Consider the following 22,225-nt stretch of genomic DNA (forward strand, 5'->3'; position numbering starts at 1 on the left):
TGCAGAAATGCTGACTTGTGCGTATTCAAAAAATGATCTATTTTCTCAAAACAAACAGAGACAGGCCCCTTACTGTCAGCGCCCATTGATCATTGTGCACACAACTGCTCCTTCCTTGTGTGGACTGAGGAAGCAGCAAGCGGCTCTTTCGCCATCCTTGACTAAAATGTGTAATGCAGAATGCTGTAACGCTTTCCTGCCATTATGTTGGACATTTTTCTTGTAGGAATGTGTTTTTCCAAATTGGTGCATAATGCAAAATGTTGCTTGCAGGCTGTTATTGTGCAGGTCAGACCTGTTTCAGAGATACTGTTCTTAGTTTATGTAATTTTGGGCATACCCTGCTGTCAGAGAAGCGAGCTTCAGCAGTCAGGAAAAGGTAGAGAAAAAAAACACATGTATTCCTGACAGCCCATTGGTCCAAATTTTCTGTGTGCTGCCACAATACTGCACACACGTGACCTCCCTGTTTTCACCCAGTTGGACGCGTGTACTTAAAAGACAGGCCACTACCATTCACCAAACACAAGCCCGATTAACACAATATCGATGCCAGCAAGGTAAGATCGTTACTGCGGGGGACTCGGATCACTGGGAACGGACCATGGCGGCTGCCACGAGCAGCAACACATCAACGCTACAGATCAAGCACTCCAGCATCGAGCATACGCGGAAACGCATAGACCCGCGGAGGAGGCAAGCGGCGTTGTCCTTTCTCAGCAACATTTCCCTGGACGGGCGACCCGTGCAAGACGATGCAGACGATCAGAACGAGGAGGAGGACTCGTTCGAGGCTAGGACTAGACAGAGCCTGGTTTCTCCGGAGCGCTCGGCGCGCGGGGCTGCTGGCGCTACCGCAGCTGCTGCCGCGGCAGCAGCGGCGGCGACCACGGCCGCCCAGGCGCTCGCTTTTGCAAACCAGGCTCTCCTCGCCGGCGGTCGGGCCGGTTTCGGGACGGGTCCCGGAGCCGCACCGGCGGGCGCAGACACGGAGGGCGACGCTTTCGCGCCCTCGACGTTCAGCTCGCCGTTCTCCGCGGTCCCAGCGTCGACTAGAGGGAGGCTGCAGACGTACACTCAGGGAATCCTGCCTGCCGCCTACTCCAGGCAAACCTCGCAGAACTACAGCCTGGAGGGCGTGCAGATAGCCAACTCTGCGATAGAGCTGCAGCGATCAAGGTAACTGTGTGAGCTGCTTGGGAACATGCTGTACAGTGTGACTTGGTGTAAGGCATGGCGATAAAGGTGCAATCTCGCCTGCGGGATCTGCACAGTCAGGCCGTTAAACTGAACATCGCTGTCATCATAGCGAGCAAACCAAACTTCACCATGTCCCCCTACCAAAACAATCCTAGGAGAAATGCATAGGAGCAGTCAGTCCACGTGTTTAGTAAACTCACTTGTCAGCTGACTGTCAACATTTCATTATTATTTACAACATGATGCCTCTGACAAACCCTCTAGTGCAGTTTATTATTTTTGCTTTGCTTTCACCACCAGCCTACAGTAGCATACAGTAGATTATAAGGTCTCTTTTTTTTCTTTTCACAATTTGGCACATCAGTTGTTGACCTTCTAATGCATTAAAAGTGTTTGTGTTTTGTTTCCTCACATTAACCATGGCCCTGAATCAACTACCTCTAGGAACAGTTTCCTTGCCCTTTCTTTTTTTCTGCAGTCTGCCCGGACGCAGCAATACACAGCAGAAGGCTAAAGTTCAGCTGTTTGTTTATGTGTTGCATACAGGTGGTCATACTCTTATGATTGACTGTTATGCACAGGGATGGATAGATACAGGATGATCACAGCAGCAGCTGTGACCTAGTTTCCCCAGAGAGGAGACTCAGCAGCACACCTCAGGAGTTTATTTTTTTTACTTACTTGTGCACATGCTCATTGTCAAATTTACTAGACCTCAAAATATTTTCAGTGAATGTCATTTTAAAACCCTGTCACACACCTGCCGTCTCCGTCTCCTCAGTGTGATGTAAACGTGCTGTAACTCTACACCTCCTGTTCAACTACATAAACAGGGGCTTGCTGCTCCATGTGGATGTCTTTTAGTTGTCCTCTCTGTCTACTTTGTCTTCACGCTGGAGGCACAAGGAGAGTTCAGAGGGTCTAACCTTCGCCGCAGGACAGCTGTCGGTAACAGTCGTCTCATGGTTCCCTCAATGTCAGATCCTGCTGTCAGATCCTCCCAGTTCTGCTTTCCATTCAGAGCCCCCCTCTTACCCAAATCCTCTCCTCACTCTGGTGTCTCTGGCAGACTTCTCAGGAAGCTCTGCTTCATGGGGAAACACTCAATAGGCATTTAGTTCCCCTTCCTGACCTCATGGAAATTGGGCTGCCAAACCAACAGCCTCCGAAAGTCTTAATCTGTACTTTTTGATCGTGAAAGAAGTCCATTAAATACATTTTATAACACTCAAGGCAACATTATTCATTTAAAAGTGCAATTTATTTTGTGAGAGGCCATTTACAGTTTACTGACGCTCAAAAAGTACAGGGAATAAACAAACCTTTAGAAACAACTTACAATGAAGACCAATCCATTAGCTGCAGCTTCAAATTAAGCAGAATTGAAGTGAAAACAATGAAAAATGAAGAACAAAACATCACAAGGCTCATTTAGCTGTTTTGGAGTGTTCAAGCATATCACACAATCTTCCTCTGCAGATGGTGTTTGCCCAGTTGTCATGGAATTAAAGATGTTTATATTTTCATTGACATTTAAGGACCTTCTGTTCATGTTGGCGCAAAAGTCGAGATTGAAAGTTCATTCTTGACGTTAGAAACAACAGTTCTCGACACGAAAAGTTGAGCTTCAACTTTTGAGCCAACATAAACGAGAAGTCCTTTTTAAAGCGCGTAGAAAAATGGAAATTAAAAAATCTGCAATTCCATGGCAGCTGAGAAAACTCCACCTGCTGAGTTAGATCATGTGATATGATCGAAAGCTCCGGAACAAATGCTGAATGGACCTTGTGGTGAGATTGTTCCGTCAACTGTTATGGTTCAAACAGATATACATGCTGTATATGTAATATATGGTATGATCGTGTTGTTGTGTAGGTATGTGGTATTGAATGACATTGCATTTCACAAAATTACACCATTTGATACATTTAAATGCTTCATTTCATGCTTCATATTTCATGCTTCATATTTCATTGATTTATATATGTACTACATATTATGTTAAATGAAAACATTTTTCATGTAACAAAAGAAGCCAAGCGTCTCAAATGTTAAACACAAGCAGCCGTTCGAGAACTTTTCCTCCATGAAATACAGTCAAAAATCGGCAAAATTATTATATAAATCATAAACTGTACTCAAACAGCCTTTAGCCCGTGCCAGTTTTCAATTCTTTGTGCTATTGACACATTTCGGTTGGTACCAACAAAAGTATTGCGGTTCGACACCCAGCCCTGTTGCATCTCATTTGTCAGCCGGTTATACAGAATGAAGTCGTTAAACCATGACTGTGCTCTGCCTTTTGGACAGTGCTTGGAGGATGTCCACACAAAACAAATTTTAACGTTGAAAAGTAAGCAACCTGTTGATGGAGCGCGGCCGTATTCCTGCGGCGCGTAGACAGACGAGCGCTCTGCACAGTGCCTGGTTTGTTTTCTGAGGTCAGCTGGTGGAAACGTGTCCAGAGGTCCCTGGCTGGGAGAGGCAGGATGCCCAGGCTTTCTGAGAAGCAGCCTGGCTCTGCGCTCTGTATTTTCTGTCCTCCACTTCCTCTCCCAGAGGCATCAGAGGCACACTCTCCCCTCAGACTTTTAGCTTTCAGTCCTGCTCCCATTCAGGAAGTCGCAGAGCCTCTGATGTGCTGCCAAAACAGACTTTCTAAGGCCAAAGCTGCTTTAGACCATATCCTCATCAGAATCCAATGCATGAAAATGATAGATGATTTCATATTCAGCCTTTCTTCCATTCCTCAGCCTTCATCTGTCATGAATCAGCATGCCAAGAGCTGCAGCTTTAAATATAGCATACCTATTACCATCTGGCCTTGTCTGCCTAAGGGGGAGAGCTATTTTCATTTTATCCTCTCCCCCATAAAACGTATCCAGGTGTTTTCACGTCCTCTTTTAATTACATTCCCAACATCATTAGGCATTGCAGAATGAATCATGTTCTTAATAGTAGTTTTACAAGAGTTTTTTAACATGAGGCAGCAGAAGTTGTGGCTGGAAAACAAGCAGCACAAGTCATTACACTGGCCCTGTGGAGTTTTGTGTGATTGGGTCACATACTTCTGGTTATGAGGTTGATTGTTGTTCGCTGAGGTCATGGTTGGCATAATCACAGGATTATATAAGAATGCTTAATTTTCCTTCTCGCTGTCTGAGCTGTCAGCTCACACTTACAAAAAAAAGCCATTAAGATTTGAGTGAGAAACCCACTTCAAGTATAAGACGGAGGGTCAGCATGTGTTTTTCTTTGTGCACTTATAAGTTGAATCCGGGAGTTACGTTTCCACATCATGTGTTGCTGTGTTTCCCACCCTGAACAGCTACCAGAACAATTTTATGTCTTTCTGTTTCTTTAACTTCTCTTTTTTGCCCATTCATTTAAAAAATATATATATATATTTTTTTTTAAATCTGCTGATTCATCCTGTTTGTACTCCCAGTGTGTTTGAGGATCAGAGAGGCTGAACTGTTCTGACTGGATTTGTTTTCTTCTTTTTTTTTTCTTCCCCATCAGAATAATCACATTTCCGATTGCCTTGGCTGTATTTGTGTGAAGAAACCCAGAACATGACATTTATTTCCACTCCGCGACTCTCCGGCAAAATGGAAGGCTATGACCTGTGGCGAGCTACCAACAGGGCGTACGTGTGAAACTGTTTAATCTCCGCATCTAAATAGTCCACTTGAGTTTTATAGCATCGTTGCATGGCACTGCTGGGCAGGATTATCAATAGCCTTTTGGAAACGGTTTCATTGCAGCAGGATGGCATTGTGTTTGCAGTAGGAACTGCATTTATCAAACATGCCTAAATAAAATCACTCGGGGCAACAATAGCAGGGACTGTGTTGGAGATGCTGAGGGATGCTTGTTGTGGCCCCTTTGCCACTGATTTATACTGAGGTTTCTTTAAAGCTTTTGGCCCGGCCTTGTTAATGTCAAACCCGGTAAATACAGACTGTTCCTCTAACTGTAGTCGGTAGGAGTTGTGTCTGAAGTGAATGAGTGGCCGGCCCAGTGTTATTGTTTCCAGGATTTGTAGCGGCCTGGAAAACATCTTTTGCATTAAAAGCACGTCCTGCTGGTGCTGTCGACCTCCAGGTCCTTGGATCTGATCAAAGTCCTCACAGTTCAGCTGTGTCCTCGTGAACTGGGAACATTCCCTTGGGCCCCACTAGTGAATGAGTTTTTAGGATCAGTAACAATTCACTGAAATTTTGAAATGGAATAACGACAAAGTGTCACACAGAATGGAGACCGATGGCTGCAATAAGAGGTTATTTCTTCTTTGGCACAGATTGTGGACACAGTGTAACACTCCTTGCAGAGTAGAAGGACATGTTTGGATTTTTCAGTCTGTCCTAATGCAAATGTCACGCCTGTATGTACAGTGAGAGCTATTAATCGCTGTAAATGACGTGACAAAATCTACCGTACATTCCTCCTTTCCTGCAAAAATCCAGCCACAGCTTATATGAGGCATCAGCAGTCAAAGTTAATGCAATGAAGCTTCGAACTTTGCAAGCTTTTTAGTACAAAATCCCATCTTTTTGTTACAATCACTCCACTGCAGCTCTGTAAGGAAACACTGTCCAGGATAACCCCAAGAGGGAATTATACTAAAAAGACAGTAGCTCTGAAGGAAACACACTTGATTTGTCTAAGTCACACTTCTGAAGCCTCATGGGCATAGGCTGAAGTTTACGATGCATTTATTTTTTGCTCAGAGCAAGAAATGTGGATTTGGTTCCCTCTCTCTAACTTAAAAGAAGTAATCACTTCACAGTTGGTATGAGGAATGATTACAGCAAACAATAACTCAATGTGCACGTAGTATGAGTATATTAAAAGGCTACAAATCCAAACCTTCGGGCCAGCTCAACAAGCTGAAAACACACATTATTATTATTATTACCTTTTTATAAAATTGTTTGGCAAAAGTGGTAACAAACAGTTCCCTACACATCTTGCTGACAGAGAAATATTAGCACCCAGTGGAAGTGTGGGCCACCTGGTGAATCAAATCAAATATTCACTCTCTTCTAGCTCTGTTTTGGTCTCAACCGACTCCTGAGAACCGTATCTGGCTCATTGGGTGATGAAATGCTCCATTGTGTTCAAAGCTAGATGCTAATTACTTTTCCTGTTGTTTCATGCTAGGCTGCTAGTGCTCAGTGGATCTGTCCGTTTTTTTAAACAGCTGCCTGCTGCATCTAGTGAGAGTGCAACGAAACAGTAAAGTTGTTGACCCTACAACCAAAAATAGAAGCTGAACAGTTTTAAAGCACTCTGTAGAGCTCTGCAGTGTCGTTTAATACTTCTCTGTCGGTTCCGTGCTACATGCCATACCTCTCACATTACACATCAATCATTTGATCCATCTATTCATACAAAAATATCCATTAGTGCAGCTTTAAGTTAAGCCTTCAATTAGAAACTCAAACTTGTATTCAGTTTTGGATTAAAGAGTCAGATGAGGTGATTTTTACATTCTCATTAGTTAAGGACAGTAATATGTTTCACACCAACGTCCCATTTCAGCTCTTAATGTATCAAAATATGGAAGCATGACAACATGGAAATGTTTTCGTATGACCTAAATTGTTGTAAAAGCTTCATTTAATATTAAGTAGTTTTAAGAATGAAGTGATGCGCCATCATGAGAAAGATATAAGTCCACTTAGACTAGTCTCGGATCTTTATCAAGCCAATCTATCTCCTCCATCAGAAGGATGATGTCAGACTGACTATAAATCACATGATCCCCTCATCTGACCATCAGGCAGAAGTCACGCCCCTTCATGTCAACCATGTCAGCTGTCCATTGTTCCACTTAGGACAAAAATAATGTACTGTTCTTTATGCTCTTTATCAGAGTGTTTCATTCTCCTCCTCCCAGTTTATGATCATTAGGGTCATAATGTACAGTGCAGAAGGTTAGCCAGTATTATGGCTCTCGGTTTCTTGTCTGGGTCCTCATGCACACACTCGTCTCACCCCGTCTCCTCAGACATACACTGTTCACTCAGCCTGTCTTGGTTTAAACCCTGGGAGATCCTCAAGGACGCAGTCATCTTTTGTTAATCTGTCCTCATGCGCTGTCGTTCATTAACCAGCCACTCTGCTTTACGCTCTGCCGTCTCCCCCTTTTTTGAAATGTTCAGTGAAGAAGGGGTGGGTCAGGGCAAGTGTCATCTGCTTGTTTAATGCTCTACAGCATTACATTGTGAAAAGAATTACGTGGTCCAAGATTAAAGTCCTTATGCGTGGTGTGAACAGACATTTGTTTGCAATCTTACTTGGCTTTGCCAACTCTGCTTCTGCAGATTTATTGATGGACCCCTTGGGAGGATGCGTCACGTTTTAGTTATTTCACCACTAATGTGTTAATTTCCACTACTTTCGAATGTGGCCACTTTATAAAGCAGATTAATGATGTTGGATTATGTCGTTATTGTGGCGCTAAACATACAATTACAATCTAATTTTGGAACAGCTCAGGCATACTTGGCTATCACATGTGGGGTTTGTTTCTTAAACTGGCAGCCGATCATATAAAAGTGGTCCAGCAGAATTAGCCTGTTGAGCCGTGCAACCAAAGTGTAAAATAAAGGCCATCTGTGACAAAATGTGTTACACAAAGTGCTTGCCGAGCCAGCTCGTTATCCTCTTAGCGGCTCTGATCCTGGGAAATTCTCTGTGATGTATGCCAGATTGAGGAGTGATCATTGACCACACAGTGGTGTTGATGGATGACCATAACTCGACCGCACAAGATGTGTTTTTGTAAATGAACCACACAGAACAAACGGAGACGGGTGATGATTTCACACCATTGTTTGACCTTTTACTCCGAGGCCTCAGTGACCACAGTCGCATTTAGTTTCAGGGCTTTGTATCGAACCTTAATGCTTTTTGAATAGTTAATAAAATGTTTGTGACATCGAGTATTAAAAAGTGTAGAGTATCAAAAGTTACCATTGTCTGCATGGTCAAATTCTTAGGTTATTTCTTCGATGAGATCTTTGTCTAAATCTAGAAACCTTTCCAACTTTAGAGAATATTTTCTTGAAGAAAAAAATCTTTATTTAACTCTGATGCCGAGAGCAGTTTTACACATTTTGTTAATATTGCCTCTAGTCCTAAAACTAAGGTACCTAAAACTTGTATACTGTATAGTATGGCACACATGTCAAACATTTTCAAAAGATACCAACAAATAGTTTTTTTGCTGGAAAATAAGTGATGGCTATCTCCTGAGCTATTCAGTTTCTCAGTAGTTGTGTAAATGTATAGTGAGGTTTATAGCGGCTTTTCCCATTTATTGACCCATTGACTTACACAAAGTAGGTAAATGGAGATTTGGTTTGAAATTCCTTGCTCCGTCTGTGAATGCTGATACCTCGGTTTTATTCTAAAAGCTAGACTCTCCTCAGCTTGTGAGGAAAATGGATTGACTTTAGTGCCCACTCTTGCCATATTAGGTATTGCTGTACTGTGGAATTGGCTTTGATTTAGTGTTGTACCTTTTTAATCAAATTGCTTTGCAGTACTATTTGTCCATGTGTTTGATCACAATGAGGATTATATCATTATTTTGCCAGAGTTGGTTCTCCTCTAAGCTGTTTTGCAGAGGGACAGTTGGTCCTGTGTTTGCTACGATGATGCCTCTTCACATCTTCTAACTTTCGTCTCTGTCTGTCTTTCCAGACGGAGACTCATCTCTCAGCGCTCTTCGCTTGAAACGCTAGAGGACATTGAGGAGAATGCTCCTCTACGCAGGTAGCGAACTGCACTGAAATACCGGTCCCATTGTCTAATATACTGTATACGATTCTGAGACGCTCAGTGTGATGCATCCCACTGGGATTCTCTGTTTTTTGAGGTACTGATGTTTTGTGTTTGTTTTACATTTTAGATGCCGAACCCTATCGGGTTCCCCCCGACCAAAGAGCTTCAAGAAGATCCACTTCATAAAGAACATGAGGCAACATGATATTCGCAATGGAAGGTATGAAGGCAAACAACGCCACCCATTAGTCAATACAAGTCCTCAGTGGATAATGGCAGGCTGCCCCAGTCAATGAACTGCAGTGTGGATGTTTTACAAGCCACATCATAAGCAGACCTGGCCCACTCACTGCATGTCATTGTGACTCATAAATGAAACGTATTCGATTGAGAATCCTCTCCATTTCACACAGAGTATAATCTGATTTCATTTCATTTGAATCTTTAGTTGATCACTGTTAAATCATTTTGGAATCTCACCATGAAATCACTGCAAAAAGCTAAACCACATATCATTGTATCACAGTGCACATAAGCATGTATGCAGCGCACAAATCCCTAAATATATAAAAATAATGGTTACTGTTGATGTGTTACTGGGTGTGCAGAATGTAAACAAAGGAAAGATGGTTGTTTTATTCTAGGCCAGGAGTCCCAGGAAGTGTTTTCTGCTCTGGGGATTTTCACCATTATCACAGTCACATTCTTTGGATTTGAAATCTAATTGAGTTAGTCGGCTGTTTTTCAGGGTATTCTGTGATGCAGAGTGTAGTTCTGGTGCTTTTTTAAAATATTTTCCAGTTGAATTGCCCAGATGTTAGTACAGTATCTCTTGTTTAGACAACCAGTGCACCATCTTGATGAGTTTATCCTGTTATATTAGGACTCCTAATAGGTAAAGTTGTTCTTCCTCATATGCACATCCATATCTGACGTGGAATAACCGTGAGCTGGATTTTTCCACACTATTAAGAACTGCTTCTTGATCAACAGATGCTGAAACACGTCGTGACTCACGTGTCGTTTATATCTGACTTTGATTTTGATCCAAGTAGTGCGATTCATTATGTGTCTGTGAGTTGCAGCTGTTAAAAGAAGCGTGACTTTATGTATTCTTCCCTATGTGCTGCTGACCCTGGTCATGCATGCATGTTTACACACGTAATATTTATTCTAAAATTAGAAAATGTTAACCGAAGTTACCTTATTAATAAAATGCATCAAACCCCTGACTACATGCTACATGTGCTACAATACCACAAAACAACACACACTTGTTTCACACAGTTTCATCTCATTCTCCTCATTCTTATTTTTACTACACACTCTCTCCAACTTTAACCTGTGGATCTTGTCAGATAGATATTGATTAGCTTGTTTACCGTTTTTGTTTTTATAGGATAGTCCTTATCAGTGGCAGAAGATCCTTCTATAGTGTATTTTCTGTCCTGCCCTATCGAGATTGTAGCCAAGCAGGGTATGTATCCTACAGCATGCCGAACTTATTAACCTCCAGCCTGTGCTCCCTCTTTCCCTTTGTTTTCTCATCGCTCTTTTCCTGTGGATGTACTCTCCTCTGACTGGTGCATACATTGCTATGGGTTGGTTTTGGTGGATGCATTTTTACCATTAAGGTTTGATAAATGAATGAACAGCGGGCTGAAATGGGCTTAAAAGGATTCATTTTGTCAATTGTTGCCCAGTGTTTGTTGCTTGTATTGCTTCTTCCCATAATGGCTCCCGTGGCTTTTAGCCACTCTTCCTTTTTTTCAACCCATTTTTGTCTGTTGCAACTGTCGCTGGCTTTTTAGCATTTAAGACTCACCTTTTCCGGCGGGGTTCTTGTTTTTTTCTTTTTTTTTTCCTGTTCCAGATTTAGAATCTTTAACTCTGAATTTATTTCATGTGTTGTCCACTGGTTTAATCAATACTGGCAGACTGGAGTTCCTGCTGCGTGTCCTGCACACTGTCATGACAGTTTTTCCAGTTACATTTTTTTTAAATCGTAGTCTTGTTAAAGAGTTTACCTCTCTTGGAGGTAGAGAAGGAAAAACATTTCTGGCTTATCTGTAGATGACACTTGGTTCCAATGTAATGGGAACCCACCTGGCTTGGGGATAGCTCTGGTACAGCCTACGTTCTGACGAGTCACCCCCCTAGTCACATGAAACAGTGTGTTTTGGAGGAAGTGAAAGGGAAAAAGGGAAAGATAAGCGCCAGAGAATACAATGCACAGAAATAAAAGCTTCACACCGGGGCTTAGTGAAGAGCATAAAGGCTCAATCCGTTCGTGGAATTTCCAAAGCCAGCCAATCAGTTTAAGGTCGAGGGTTAATAAACCCCCAGGGATATCCAATTTGACTGCTCATTGCTGCTATTTGACAGTTTTCTGTTAGACTTTAGTTTACAAGTGTTGTAACTGCAAAACAACATTTTATTAGACGACCGGGCCCCAAAAGGCTAATTGCATTTAGTCTCTCTCTCTCTCTCTCTCTCTCTCTCTCTCTCTCTCTCTCTCTCTCTCTCTCTCTCTCTCTCTCTCTCTCTCTCTCTCTCTCTCTCTGTGTCTCTCTCTCTCTCTCTCTCTCTCTCTCTCTCTCTCTCTCTCTCTCTCTCTCTCTCTCTCTCTCTCTCTCTCTCTCTCTCTCTCTCTCTCTCTCTCTCTGTGTGTCTTTATGATTACTGTAACTACCACCCCCATGAACAAAATTGAAGACAGTTCTCCTACAGTTACAACACTAAATAATTAATTTCAAAGGAATGGTTTGACATTTTGGGAAATACACTTATCAGCTTTCTTGACAAGACAAATATTAACTCTCTCATATCTGACTGTTTGATGTGAAACTATAACAATAAGATAGCTTGCTGAGTTTCGCATTAAGTCTGAAGCAAGGTAAATGTGCACATTTCCCCCGAATAAACCACAACATTTTATTATAATTGATGCCGATACTAATATAGGATATCGGTCCGATACTTACCCAAATAGCTGGATCGGGTACCCTTTACAATAGGCTGACCTCGTATCAGTTATCATTATTTTAATAGATTATTCAATACATTTATATCTATGTATTTATTTGATACATTTTGTTTTACAAACTTAGTTTGTGAGGCATACAGCTTATTAATTAAACACTGTTATCGGATTGAAAAAGTCAGATAGATGCAGCCCTACTTTTTACACTTTGTATTTGTACCGAATTAACAAAGAGATATAATATGTTATTTTGTTAAACCTTAGTTTGGACAGAACCAGGCTTGTTTGTTTCCTCCTACTTCAAGTCTTTATGCTAAGCTAAGCTAACAGACTACTGGCCGCAGCCTCATATGTAGCGTACTGATGAGAGTGATGAGTATTCATCTTCTCATCTAACTGTTGATGAAAAAGCAAATAGGTGCAGTTTTTTTTTCTTCCAAAATGTCAAACTATTCCTGTAAGGGAAAGAAAACATGAAAGACATCTGTTTATGGGGCGTCACTGACTCATGACACCTGGATGGTTCTGGGTTCAAACCCCACTGGGGTCAACTGTGGCTTTTCTTTGCAGACTTTGCATGCTCTCCCTGTGTTTGCATGGGTTTCCCCATATGCTTCAGTTTCTCTGACCCTAAAAGATATGCATGTTGGGTAACGCTCCTAGCATTGCATTGTAGTCGCAGTTGGCCTCTGGGGTAAAAAGTTAGATTGGTTAAATGCAGAGGAAATTTCCTCACTGGGATTGATCAAGTATTATTTATTGATGCTCATGGGTTTAGTGTAATAGGTGAAGCTCAGGCAAGACTGCAGGGGAATATTATTACAAGTCAATAAAAGCCAACTTGAAACTGTTTATATGAGCTGTAAAGTATTTGGTAGTAAAGTAGCCAGCCAGGGTCAAGATGTTTTTAGTCATGTTAATATTTATGCTTTGTGTGATTGATGTTGGATTCAGAGACTTTTGGAAGGGCATGGTGAGCACTTATAACACTACTAACATACAGATGTTTGAAGCCACTGGTTCCTGTCCATGCATGTTACAAAGCAATGTCAGCTTTTCTTATATTTTTCCTTTCATTTCTCCTTACTCTCAGCAGACTAAAGCACAACCGTTTTTTTCTGGATCGCTTCTTGGAAAAGCTCTCTCCCTAGAAAGCTTTCCGTCTCGTATGTTTTTCCCCCTCTTTTTTTTTAATCTCCACTGTTCTGGGAGACGTCTGCTGCCTGGGGATCTCCATGTCTATGATGCATCCATCATCAACGTGTCCTGATGTGCCTGTTTGCCAAATAACACTGTTTGCATTATATCAGATTGGCCCCGCATGTCATCAAAACACTGGGAGAGTCATGTGAGGGCCGACTGTGTCATTTATTCCATTTATCTGGGCACCATTTTTAATCAGAAAGCATGACTGAGCCAGGGAAGATAAGGGCAGAGTAGAAAAACAAGACAGTGTTACGATTTAATGTCTGCTGACATTCTGAAATTCAACCACAATGTAAATATTGTGCTAAAATAAAGCTGAAGTTAATATTACACAAGTGTAAGTGGATATTTGGCTGCCTTTTTGTCCTCTTACTTTGACATGAAAGCAAGCCCAAGAGACATTTCAACAGATACAAAAGAATCTCAGTTTTCTTAGTTTAGAAATATGAATGCCAATTCTGCCTTTTATGTTTTTGAGCATTTTTTTTTTCCAACATCCTTTTAATCATTAATCTTAAATTGCTGGAAAGAACTTGAGTCTTCAGCTTGCCATAACCTCTTTGTTGTCATTTATTCAGTATGACAGAGTGTAAATAAAGTGGACTGCATGTATGTAACCTCCTTTGTCAGTGCACACACACACTCAGTAGCCTCTACTGGCAGTGACCTAAAATCTTCAAGTGAAGTTAAATTATAGAAGTAACTAATGTCTACTTCAATTAGTATATCTTAGTATGTAGTTTGCTGCTATGATTGATTGAAATACTGAAATTCCATTTTAACAATCACTTAATGGGCACACTTTTTTATTTTACATGTGATTGCCATGTCTACCCAGCAGACATTAAATACAGAAATAATTGGCCGATACAAAATGTGTGCAGTCGAGGGCTCTCCACTGCCTGCTCCACTGACACACTTTACTCTCCAGCAGTTTTCTACTTCAGAAGAACATTTGACCTCCTGCAAATCTCCCACAGCAGTATGGCATTTCAAGCTTTGGTGAGGCAGCAGTTGAGTCTGAAGAAGCCGGCCTGCTAGAAAGAAACTGTACTCACCCTCCATCTGTCCTCCCAAGGTTGCTCTTTACTTCTGATTGTCCTCAGAAGACCCAGGCAGTTACAGAAACTAGTCCAGCTGATGAGTGCAGGTTCGATACAGGGCTGTGAGGTAGAGCTGGGGAGGTGAGCTAGGTCAGGCCTAAGCAAGAAAGTTAAGGAAAGGGATGGGAGTAAAAAAGAAGCTGTAGGAAGGTTTGTGTGTACGGTGAAAGCTCTAAAGGTCTTGTGTTCATTAGGGATGTCAAGCTGGAAGGAGGAGGGCGTCAGCGGCACCCGTCAGGAGGCGTCAGTGCCAAGGAGATGGTGATCGGGCTGGAGGGAGTGGAGTTAGGAGCTGATGGAAAGGTGAGATGGCAGCAGAAAATATGCTGCGTGGAATACAGTCATCCTTTAATTGTTCATAATTATATGGATGTAAGACTATATACAGCAACTATTTAACACAATGTTTAATTCACACAAAATAAAAATAATATTGTATTGGTGCATCATTTTCTATTGCTATTATACATGTTTATAGAGTATAATTAGTAGTATGTGTACATGACATGATTTACTCACATTCAATGTTTTGAATAAAATTAGCAAAAGTACCAATTACTCTACACATGACAAAGTTACTCTGAGCTACCACTGAGAGGGAAGAGGAATACTTGCTCATTTTCAACAGTTTGAAAAATGTATAATTTATTTAATGTTTTTGTCTCCCAGAGTAGCTTAAAGTTACTAGCTTTTAATGTGCAAGATGTTTGCTGTCGCTTCATAAACGTTCCAAAAGTGTCAGCTAGTAGTATAGTAGCTACGTCACAAACGCGTCTTTCCTCTAAAATAATGCAAAATTATTCTGAACAACTTTTCACAATATCTTCTCATTCATGTGTGTCAAATGTGTGTCCGCTAAAGACATTTGCTCAGTCACAGCTCATCGATGCTTGAAATTTGAAGGAAAATTAGATAGCTCATCAAATTGATAGTTGCTTGCTACTACAGAACCTAGAGTGGTACTAAGCTAGCTAGTCAGCCAAATGATTTGCCTTTTAAGTACTTACCTTAAACATTGCACTGGGTTTTTGATAAATTAAGAATGTTTACATGTTTCATATGTAATAAATCAACATAGTTTTTAGCATATTTGAACCAGGCGATAGGCTTTTTTTCTTTGCAGCATTTTGTCATAATTTGAAACCTCTGGCGTGATTAATCACATTATTAAAAACTGCATTCCATTTAGGAAAGTAAGTTCCAGGCTCCTGTTATGTGCATGCTGGCTCACTGGTGTGATAAACTGGACTGGTTACACTTTGAAACTGGCACACCCTTAAGATTATTGGTACCTTTTCCTGTTTTGACAAGCAAGTGAAAACAATACATTATACCTGTTCAACCTGTTGGATTAATGGAAAGCCCAACTTTGTTTAGGCTGTTATGAAACAGCCATTATAACGACACCTGTGTCTGCAGACTGTGTCCTACACCCAGTTCCTGTATCCCACTAACGTGCTGGGTGGTCGAAGAAACACCATCGACTCAACCTCGTCCTTCTCTCAGTCTCGCAACGCCAGCCATAGAAGCCTCAGTTTGGGCCGAGCCAACAGCAACCAGAGCAGCATAGACACAGGTCAGTCGACTGGCAACGAGTACTTCACTTTTTCCCCTTTTATCCAGTGTGTTTTTATTTGGAAAAGGAAGTGTAAATGTTAACTTCTAGCTTAAACTTGTGTTTGTGTCCGTGGCAGGGAATGATTTGGGGGACTTCCGCGATTACGACCCCAATCTGCTGGATGACCCGCAGTGGCCTTGTGGAAAACACAAGAGAGTCCTCACCTTCCCCTCCTACATGGTGAGTAACGCATCATAACTACCAACAACAAATGCAGCCATGTTTTTGAACCACCTATGTTTTGACATGGTTTGTTGAAATGTCCTACAATATCTCACTGTTAACGCTTTTTTTTTTTTTTTCAATGGTTATTTTTGTCATTATGGGCCTTTTGTGCTCTGTTTTTCCACGAACAATAACACACCAGAAAGATGTATCGCCTTGGCAGTTTCTTAAAAATCGTTGAATTTTATCAGTTGTTTTTGAAAAGATGCCAGGAGGATGTTTCAGAAGGTTTTAATAAGCAAGGTCACTGGCCCAGACTCTCTCCGAAGTTCTGTGACCTGAATGAATACACATCATTTATCCCAGTGTAGTGGGCAGTTAGTGTAGTGTTTTCATCCCAGCACTAACCCCTCTCTTACTTTCCCGGAAAAGAGCAGATGCTTCATCGTGTTTGGAAAAAAAAAAATAAAACCTGACTAGACTCCCACCGGGTTCTTTCCTGGAGACTGTTTTTGTTACGGAGACTGGCAGAATACACAGCAACGAATGACAGAGCTAAAATGTTAAGTCAAGGCCAGGCTATGTGTTTTGTTGTGTTTTTTTTTTTGTTCTCTTCCTCCAATTACAAAACCCAGCGTCTCACAACAATGGCCATTGTGTTTGCTACAGGAATGGAACCAGTAAATTGTCATCATTTCACAGATTGAACACAGGCTATTTAGAAGACATGACTCTCAAGCAACAACTTTCAAGCTGAGGATAATAATAGTTTTTGTACTCTGCACGCAATTGAGAAAATTTGTATGACCTAGAACACCATGAATACAATTTTGAATGTGGTTGGTTTAGTGGCTTGTTGATTTGTGTAATGGTATCCTCACAGTAAAAACATGTAATAATGAAGTGACATAAGTTAGTGTGAGACATGGTCACAGAAGAGTTTATTTTCTGTTACGCAAAGTCCGTGCCGTTCTGCTTTATGTTCATTTCTCGGTGGTAAGAACGTCAATAAGCATTCGTTCTCCTTCATGGTTCATGATCAGCAACGTGGTGTTTAGTGTGAATGCCATTATTCATACTCGAAGAGATGCCTGCAATACCATATATGCATTTTGAGAGTCGTCCTTATATTTATAGCACTATTGCATTGTGTGTCCTTAATCGCTTCAATCAGTGGAAAATTTAAAAAAAAATTATAACTTCAGTGTTAGTTTTGTGCATTTGGCATCACTTCTGTCCTCTAGAAAAACACAGTTTACAGTAACAGAGGAGTACCTAACGATTAATTTTATTGTTGATCAATCTGAAGATTATTTTTTTGATTATTCGTTTCATCATGAAATTTCAAAAACTATACATCTTCTAGAGCCCACGGTTAAATCCTCAAGTCTGACCACCAGTCCAAAACCCAAAGATATTTTATTTATTGTAGTAGCTGAAGCTGAAACCAGCAAATGTTTGGCACATTTGCTTGAAAAATGACTATGGAATGATATGATGTGATACAATGACATGAGTTGCCAGTTATCTTTCATCCAATCATTTCAGCTCGGCACCAAAGTAACTGCTCCGATCTGGGAACACTGACAGTCCAACAGCAAAGTCTGCCTGGGAAAGAAACACCAACAGACTGACAATCAGCTAGTGTGTGTGTGTGTGTGTGTGTGTGTGTGTGTGTTTGTTTGTGTGTGTGTGTTTGTGTTTGTGTGTGTGAATTAATCCAACAAGCCAAAAGCAGTGGTTTAGATAATTTGGCTTAAGTGTTGGAGGTCAAACTGAAAGTTGATGAACCCTGTGTGCTATAAGTACAGGAAGTCAAAGTTGAACCAAGAAATATTTACAAAGGATATTTTGGGTAATTATTTTGATTATTTTATCCGTGAAGGTAATACTGCTTGTGTTTCTTGCCCTGTCTGACCAGCAATGTTGCTATATTCCTAAATCTTTAATGCTGGTGAATGTTGTTGTTGCTAAGAAGAAGAACATTCCTTTTGCCTCCAGAAGGTCTTAAATTTAAGTTGTGGATTCAGCAAAGTGCTAGAAATGTACTTTGTTCTGCAAGGGTAATTATACGGTCTTAATGTGACTCGCCCACCTGGTACTCAAAACATGTTATAACAAACACTAAGGGCTGTCTAATGGAAGCCTGACGAGTCCCTGATGAAGGCAGGGAAAGCTTGGTCAGCAATCAAATAGGTTTTGTGTTTTCCAGATTTGTCTTTTTCTTATCCTTAACAAATCCTATGGAAAGACCATTACCTGTGCTCAATATTTTTCAACATGCATGCGCTGTCTGTGGCGCTCAGGCCCAAACAAGCTCGGTCATTTTCTAAAACAGCAGGGCACTGTAGTTCTTAGCTAGCGTTACTCAAACAGGAGTAAATAATGACGTTAAGGACTATTTGTCATCGGCTGATTGACGCATCATTCTGCTGCTGTAAATACTCACTAGCACACAAATGTGTGTGACTCAAAATAACCACAGTGGATGTGTTCATTGAGGTGAAGGAACAAGTCACCCAGTGTGGCTCATTGGAGTTTTTAATAGTGTTTGGACAACAATGGCGCTCTGTGGCATAGAAGAATAAGATACATCAGGCTTTGGATGCACACAGTGGGGTTTGTGTGTTAGTTGGATCAATTCATTGTTATTTCTGGTCTTTTCATGGGATTTCTTGACAATAGGAAAGATACAGAATATAACCAGACTTATCCTTCAAGTGACACGACAAACAACAGCCACTGGTAAAGCCATGTTGTGAGGCAGTGGAATCCAACACTAGGGTGTGAGGATCCAGTCACGCTGCCCAGTGCTGAAAGTCTGGTCATTTTGACACCATCTCTGGTTTTCCTTTTCAGACTACGGTCATTGAATACGTCAAACCCTCTGACCTCAAGAAGGACATGAACGAAACCTTCAAGGAGAAATTCCCCCACATAAGGCTAACACTAAGCAAGATTAGGAGGTACAACGGACAGACATGTATCAGTGTGTCATATTAAGCATGTTTCATGACAAAGATGATTTCACTTTACCATGACCTGTTGTATTTTTCTTTCACATCAACATATTTATTTATCCCTTTCCCTTCCTCCTCCTCTGCTTTTCGCCTCCCTGCAGTTTGAAAAGGGAGATAAAAAAGTTGGCCCAGGATGAATGTTGCTATGAGGAACCGACAGTGGCCATGGCTTTCGTCTACTTTGAAAAACTCGTTCTTCAAGGCAAACTAAACAAGCAGAATCGCAAACTCTGCGCTGGAGCTTGTGTCCTTCTGGCGGCCAAGATTGGCGGCGATCTCAAGAAACACGAGGCCAAGCTCCTGATAGACGTAAGTCCCCTCACTCGCATCTCCAAATATCATAACTTCGATGCCTCTATCATACTTTGATGATAATTTGTGTGCTCACGTCGCACCAGACTAAATTGTGAGATCACTCAAATCAAAGTCAACAAATCACACACAGGGAAAACTGTCTGTGGTGAAGTCTGTGTATTCTTCTGACTAACAAGGAAATAGAGTCTGGAGGGATTCTTTTTTTTCACCAGTCATATTTCCGTGCTGTGAGCGCAACAAACAAAGCTTCCGACTTGTATCACAGTTTGAAGTCTTAAGCAGCACCAGAGCTAACTCTGATGACATCATGAGGTTTATTTTGACTTTAGAAAGCTCTCTAGAATATCTTTTTTCACAGCATGGGTACTTCTCATTAAGATTAAACAGATTTATGTGTATAAAATAAGTGGAGTGCCCTTTTAATGAAAGCTTTAGAGTTGCAAACATTCCCCCCTTTAATTTAGATTTCTGTAGAACTGCAAAAAAAACTAAAACTAATTTATTACAGTCCATCTGTCAAATCCTAACATTTCACCTACCATTTTCTAGTTGGCTTGTAGATTCTGGTGATTGCATCAACAGTAGGTTAGTCAAACATCCAATCTGTCATCTCCTCTCGTCCAAATCTCCTGTGCCAATCCTTATGAAATGCTGGTTTAAAAATAGCGCGTTTAATGAGAAGCGATAAGCAATGCAGGATCGCACATATCTATTATTTAATATTAACTCTCTTTTTTTTTTTTTTGGCAGAAACTGGAAGAGAGGTTCAGAGTGAACCGCAGAGAGCTGATAGCCTTTGAGTTCCCGGTCCTGGTGGCGTTAGAGTTCAACCTGCACCTGCCAGAACACGAGATCATGCCCCACTACAGACGCCTCCTGCAGACCTCCTAGCATTAGTGACCCATCAGGAGGACGGCCACCGGGTTCTCCTTCTGATCCTCTGCTTCCCAAGGTATCCATCCTTCCACCTCTCTCCTCGTCCCCATCTGACAGCCCTAAGGTACCGCTGGTCTCTCAACTACAGCCGACAACACTCTCCTTCCTCCCAGAGACCTGAAATCAGCCAAAGGGACACACATTTCTAAAACTTTCCTCCATTGTTTGACTTCTACATTCATCATCACTACACAGACTTCTGATAAAAAGAGTTGAACCGTCTGCAAACAGGTTGTTTTTCTAGTTTGCATGTTCTTACGTCTTCATCTTCACTTTGTACATTTTACAGCTCTCTTGTTGATTAAGAGAGCTTTTTTTGTTTGAATCTGATGGTGAACTTTTTTTATCTCAGTTTAAGCAACCAACGATTGTAACATTTTTATCATCTCTTTTCATTAATCTCTCTTTTATACAATCCGATATGATTGGTTGCTGCCTAACGTGCATACAATTTAAACGGAAGCCTTTTAAGTGGCTTGTTTTGGCTGGACTTCCTCAGAGTGACTCATCTTTCCGCAAGTCATCGTCTTAAAAGTGCACTTTTTGATTATTGTGAGACATAAGGGGGACATTTTTTTCAGAGTTTTAATAAGCTAACCCTGAAAAATAAGACGTGTTCATAAACACCACAATCATTTGAATGGACCGTTTGAATTTTCTCTCTTATGGTATATTCACAGTTTCTAGCCACAACTATCCGCATGAAAAGTATTGATTGTTTGCATAACAGGTGCTTGCAGACAAAATGGGACTTCCTATTTTCACTGAAGTATTCCATTCATTTTCTACCAGTCAAATGCTTGCTATGGATTTACAGAGACCAGACCCACTTTTATCAATGTCAAATTTCCTGTGCTCTATGTTAGAGTGTATTGCCAGCACATTTACGGTGCTATAACGGGGTCAGGGAGGTAGCTGAAGAGGTGTTTATGAGTGCAAAGATGCCATTAAACCGTGATCAGGATTAGCAGCAGGGTGTGTGGACTAAGACCCTATCCCTTCAGGCTTCGGCGACACTTCATCTGACCTGACCTCTAAGGAGAAGTAAAATCTAAACGAGATCCCAACAGGGATCAATGATGGATCAAACATTTGCATGTAATTTGAATCAGCATTTGTTTATTTTTAAGCTAAGTTGTTTGAAAAAAAACAAAAAATTAGAAAATTGACAACAAATGTGACCAATTTCAAAAATACTGTTCCATTCATTTGGCATGTATCTCAACTTGATTCTCTTTTTTGTTTTATTATCTTGAAATTGTCTCACACAATACCACAGAGTATTGAGAGAAAAAAAGGTATTTAATGCTGCTCCAAGTATTGATGATATTTTAGCTGAAATGATCACAACATTAAACCAAATTGTTGAAAAAAGCAAGAATTGTGCTGATTTAAGGTGAAAAAAATACAGATTTTATTTCTGTTTGCAAGCCCAAAGATTTCGCTAAAAGATGCACACTGAAGACTCATGGGCGACACTTATTACCTGTGTATGTTTGTAAATAAATTGCTTTGCTTGTTCAATCAAAACAAGACTCGGACATGTTTTTGCTTCACCTGATGTAGCGTGTATTATTGAGTGAACGGAAACTACTCTCTCTGCCTCTAAAATTCACCTTTAGTTTTGTGTGAACACACAGTTGAAGCCAATGAAAACTTTCTTTTCAAATCTGAAGTGCTTCACATTACAGTAAAGAGTAACTTAACACCAGGTTGAAAATCAGTGTTTTGTTGCTCTCTCTGGTGGAGACTTTAAAGCCTATTTTATTTTTTTGTTTGTTTGTTGCACCTGAACCCACACCCAACAGCGATGTTACAAGGTGCTGGAGTACACCTGTGCATCACCGTAGCTAAATATTAATGGCAGAGCAACGATTAAAGT

At 41.0% G+C, this 22,225-nt stretch overlaps 1 protein-coding gene across 2 annotated transcripts; it reads left to right on the forward strand.

Moving 5' to 3' along the window:
• Positions 1–477: 477 nt before the first annotated feature.
• On the forward strand, positions 478–21,867 carry cables1 (Cdk5 and Abl enzyme substrate 1). 2 transcript variants are annotated; one of them, XM_068737999.1, is made up of 10 exons: positions 478–1,179; positions 8,917–8,988; positions 9,125–9,217; positions 10,397–10,474; positions 14,484–14,592; positions 15,709–15,865; positions 15,984–16,087; positions 18,932–19,038; positions 19,194–19,401; positions 20,158–21,867. In XM_068737999.1, exons 1-10 carry the CDS (start codon positions 605–607, stop codon positions 20,296–20,298), a joined length of 1,644 nt encoding a protein of 547 aa, XP_068594100.1. In that variant the 5' UTR covers positions 478–604; the 3' UTR covers positions 20,299–21,867. The 2 variants fall into 2 exon arrangements, with proteins under 2 accessions (XP_068594100.1, XP_068594101.1); XM_068738000.1 differs by lacking the exon at positions 8,917–8,988 and having other exon boundaries at positions 1,097–1,179.
• The last annotated feature ends 358 nt before the right edge of the window (positions 21,868–22,225 follow it).

Source organism: Cebidichthys violaceus, unplaced genomic scaffold (assembly GCF_023349555.1).
Source record: "Cebidichthys violaceus isolate CVI_PGR_0920_01 unplaced genomic scaffold, fCebVio1.0.p SCAF_8, whole genome shotgun sequence".
NCBI classification, from domain to species: domain Eukaryota; kingdom Metazoa; phylum Chordata; class Actinopteri; order Perciformes; family Stichaeidae; genus Cebidichthys; species Cebidichthys violaceus.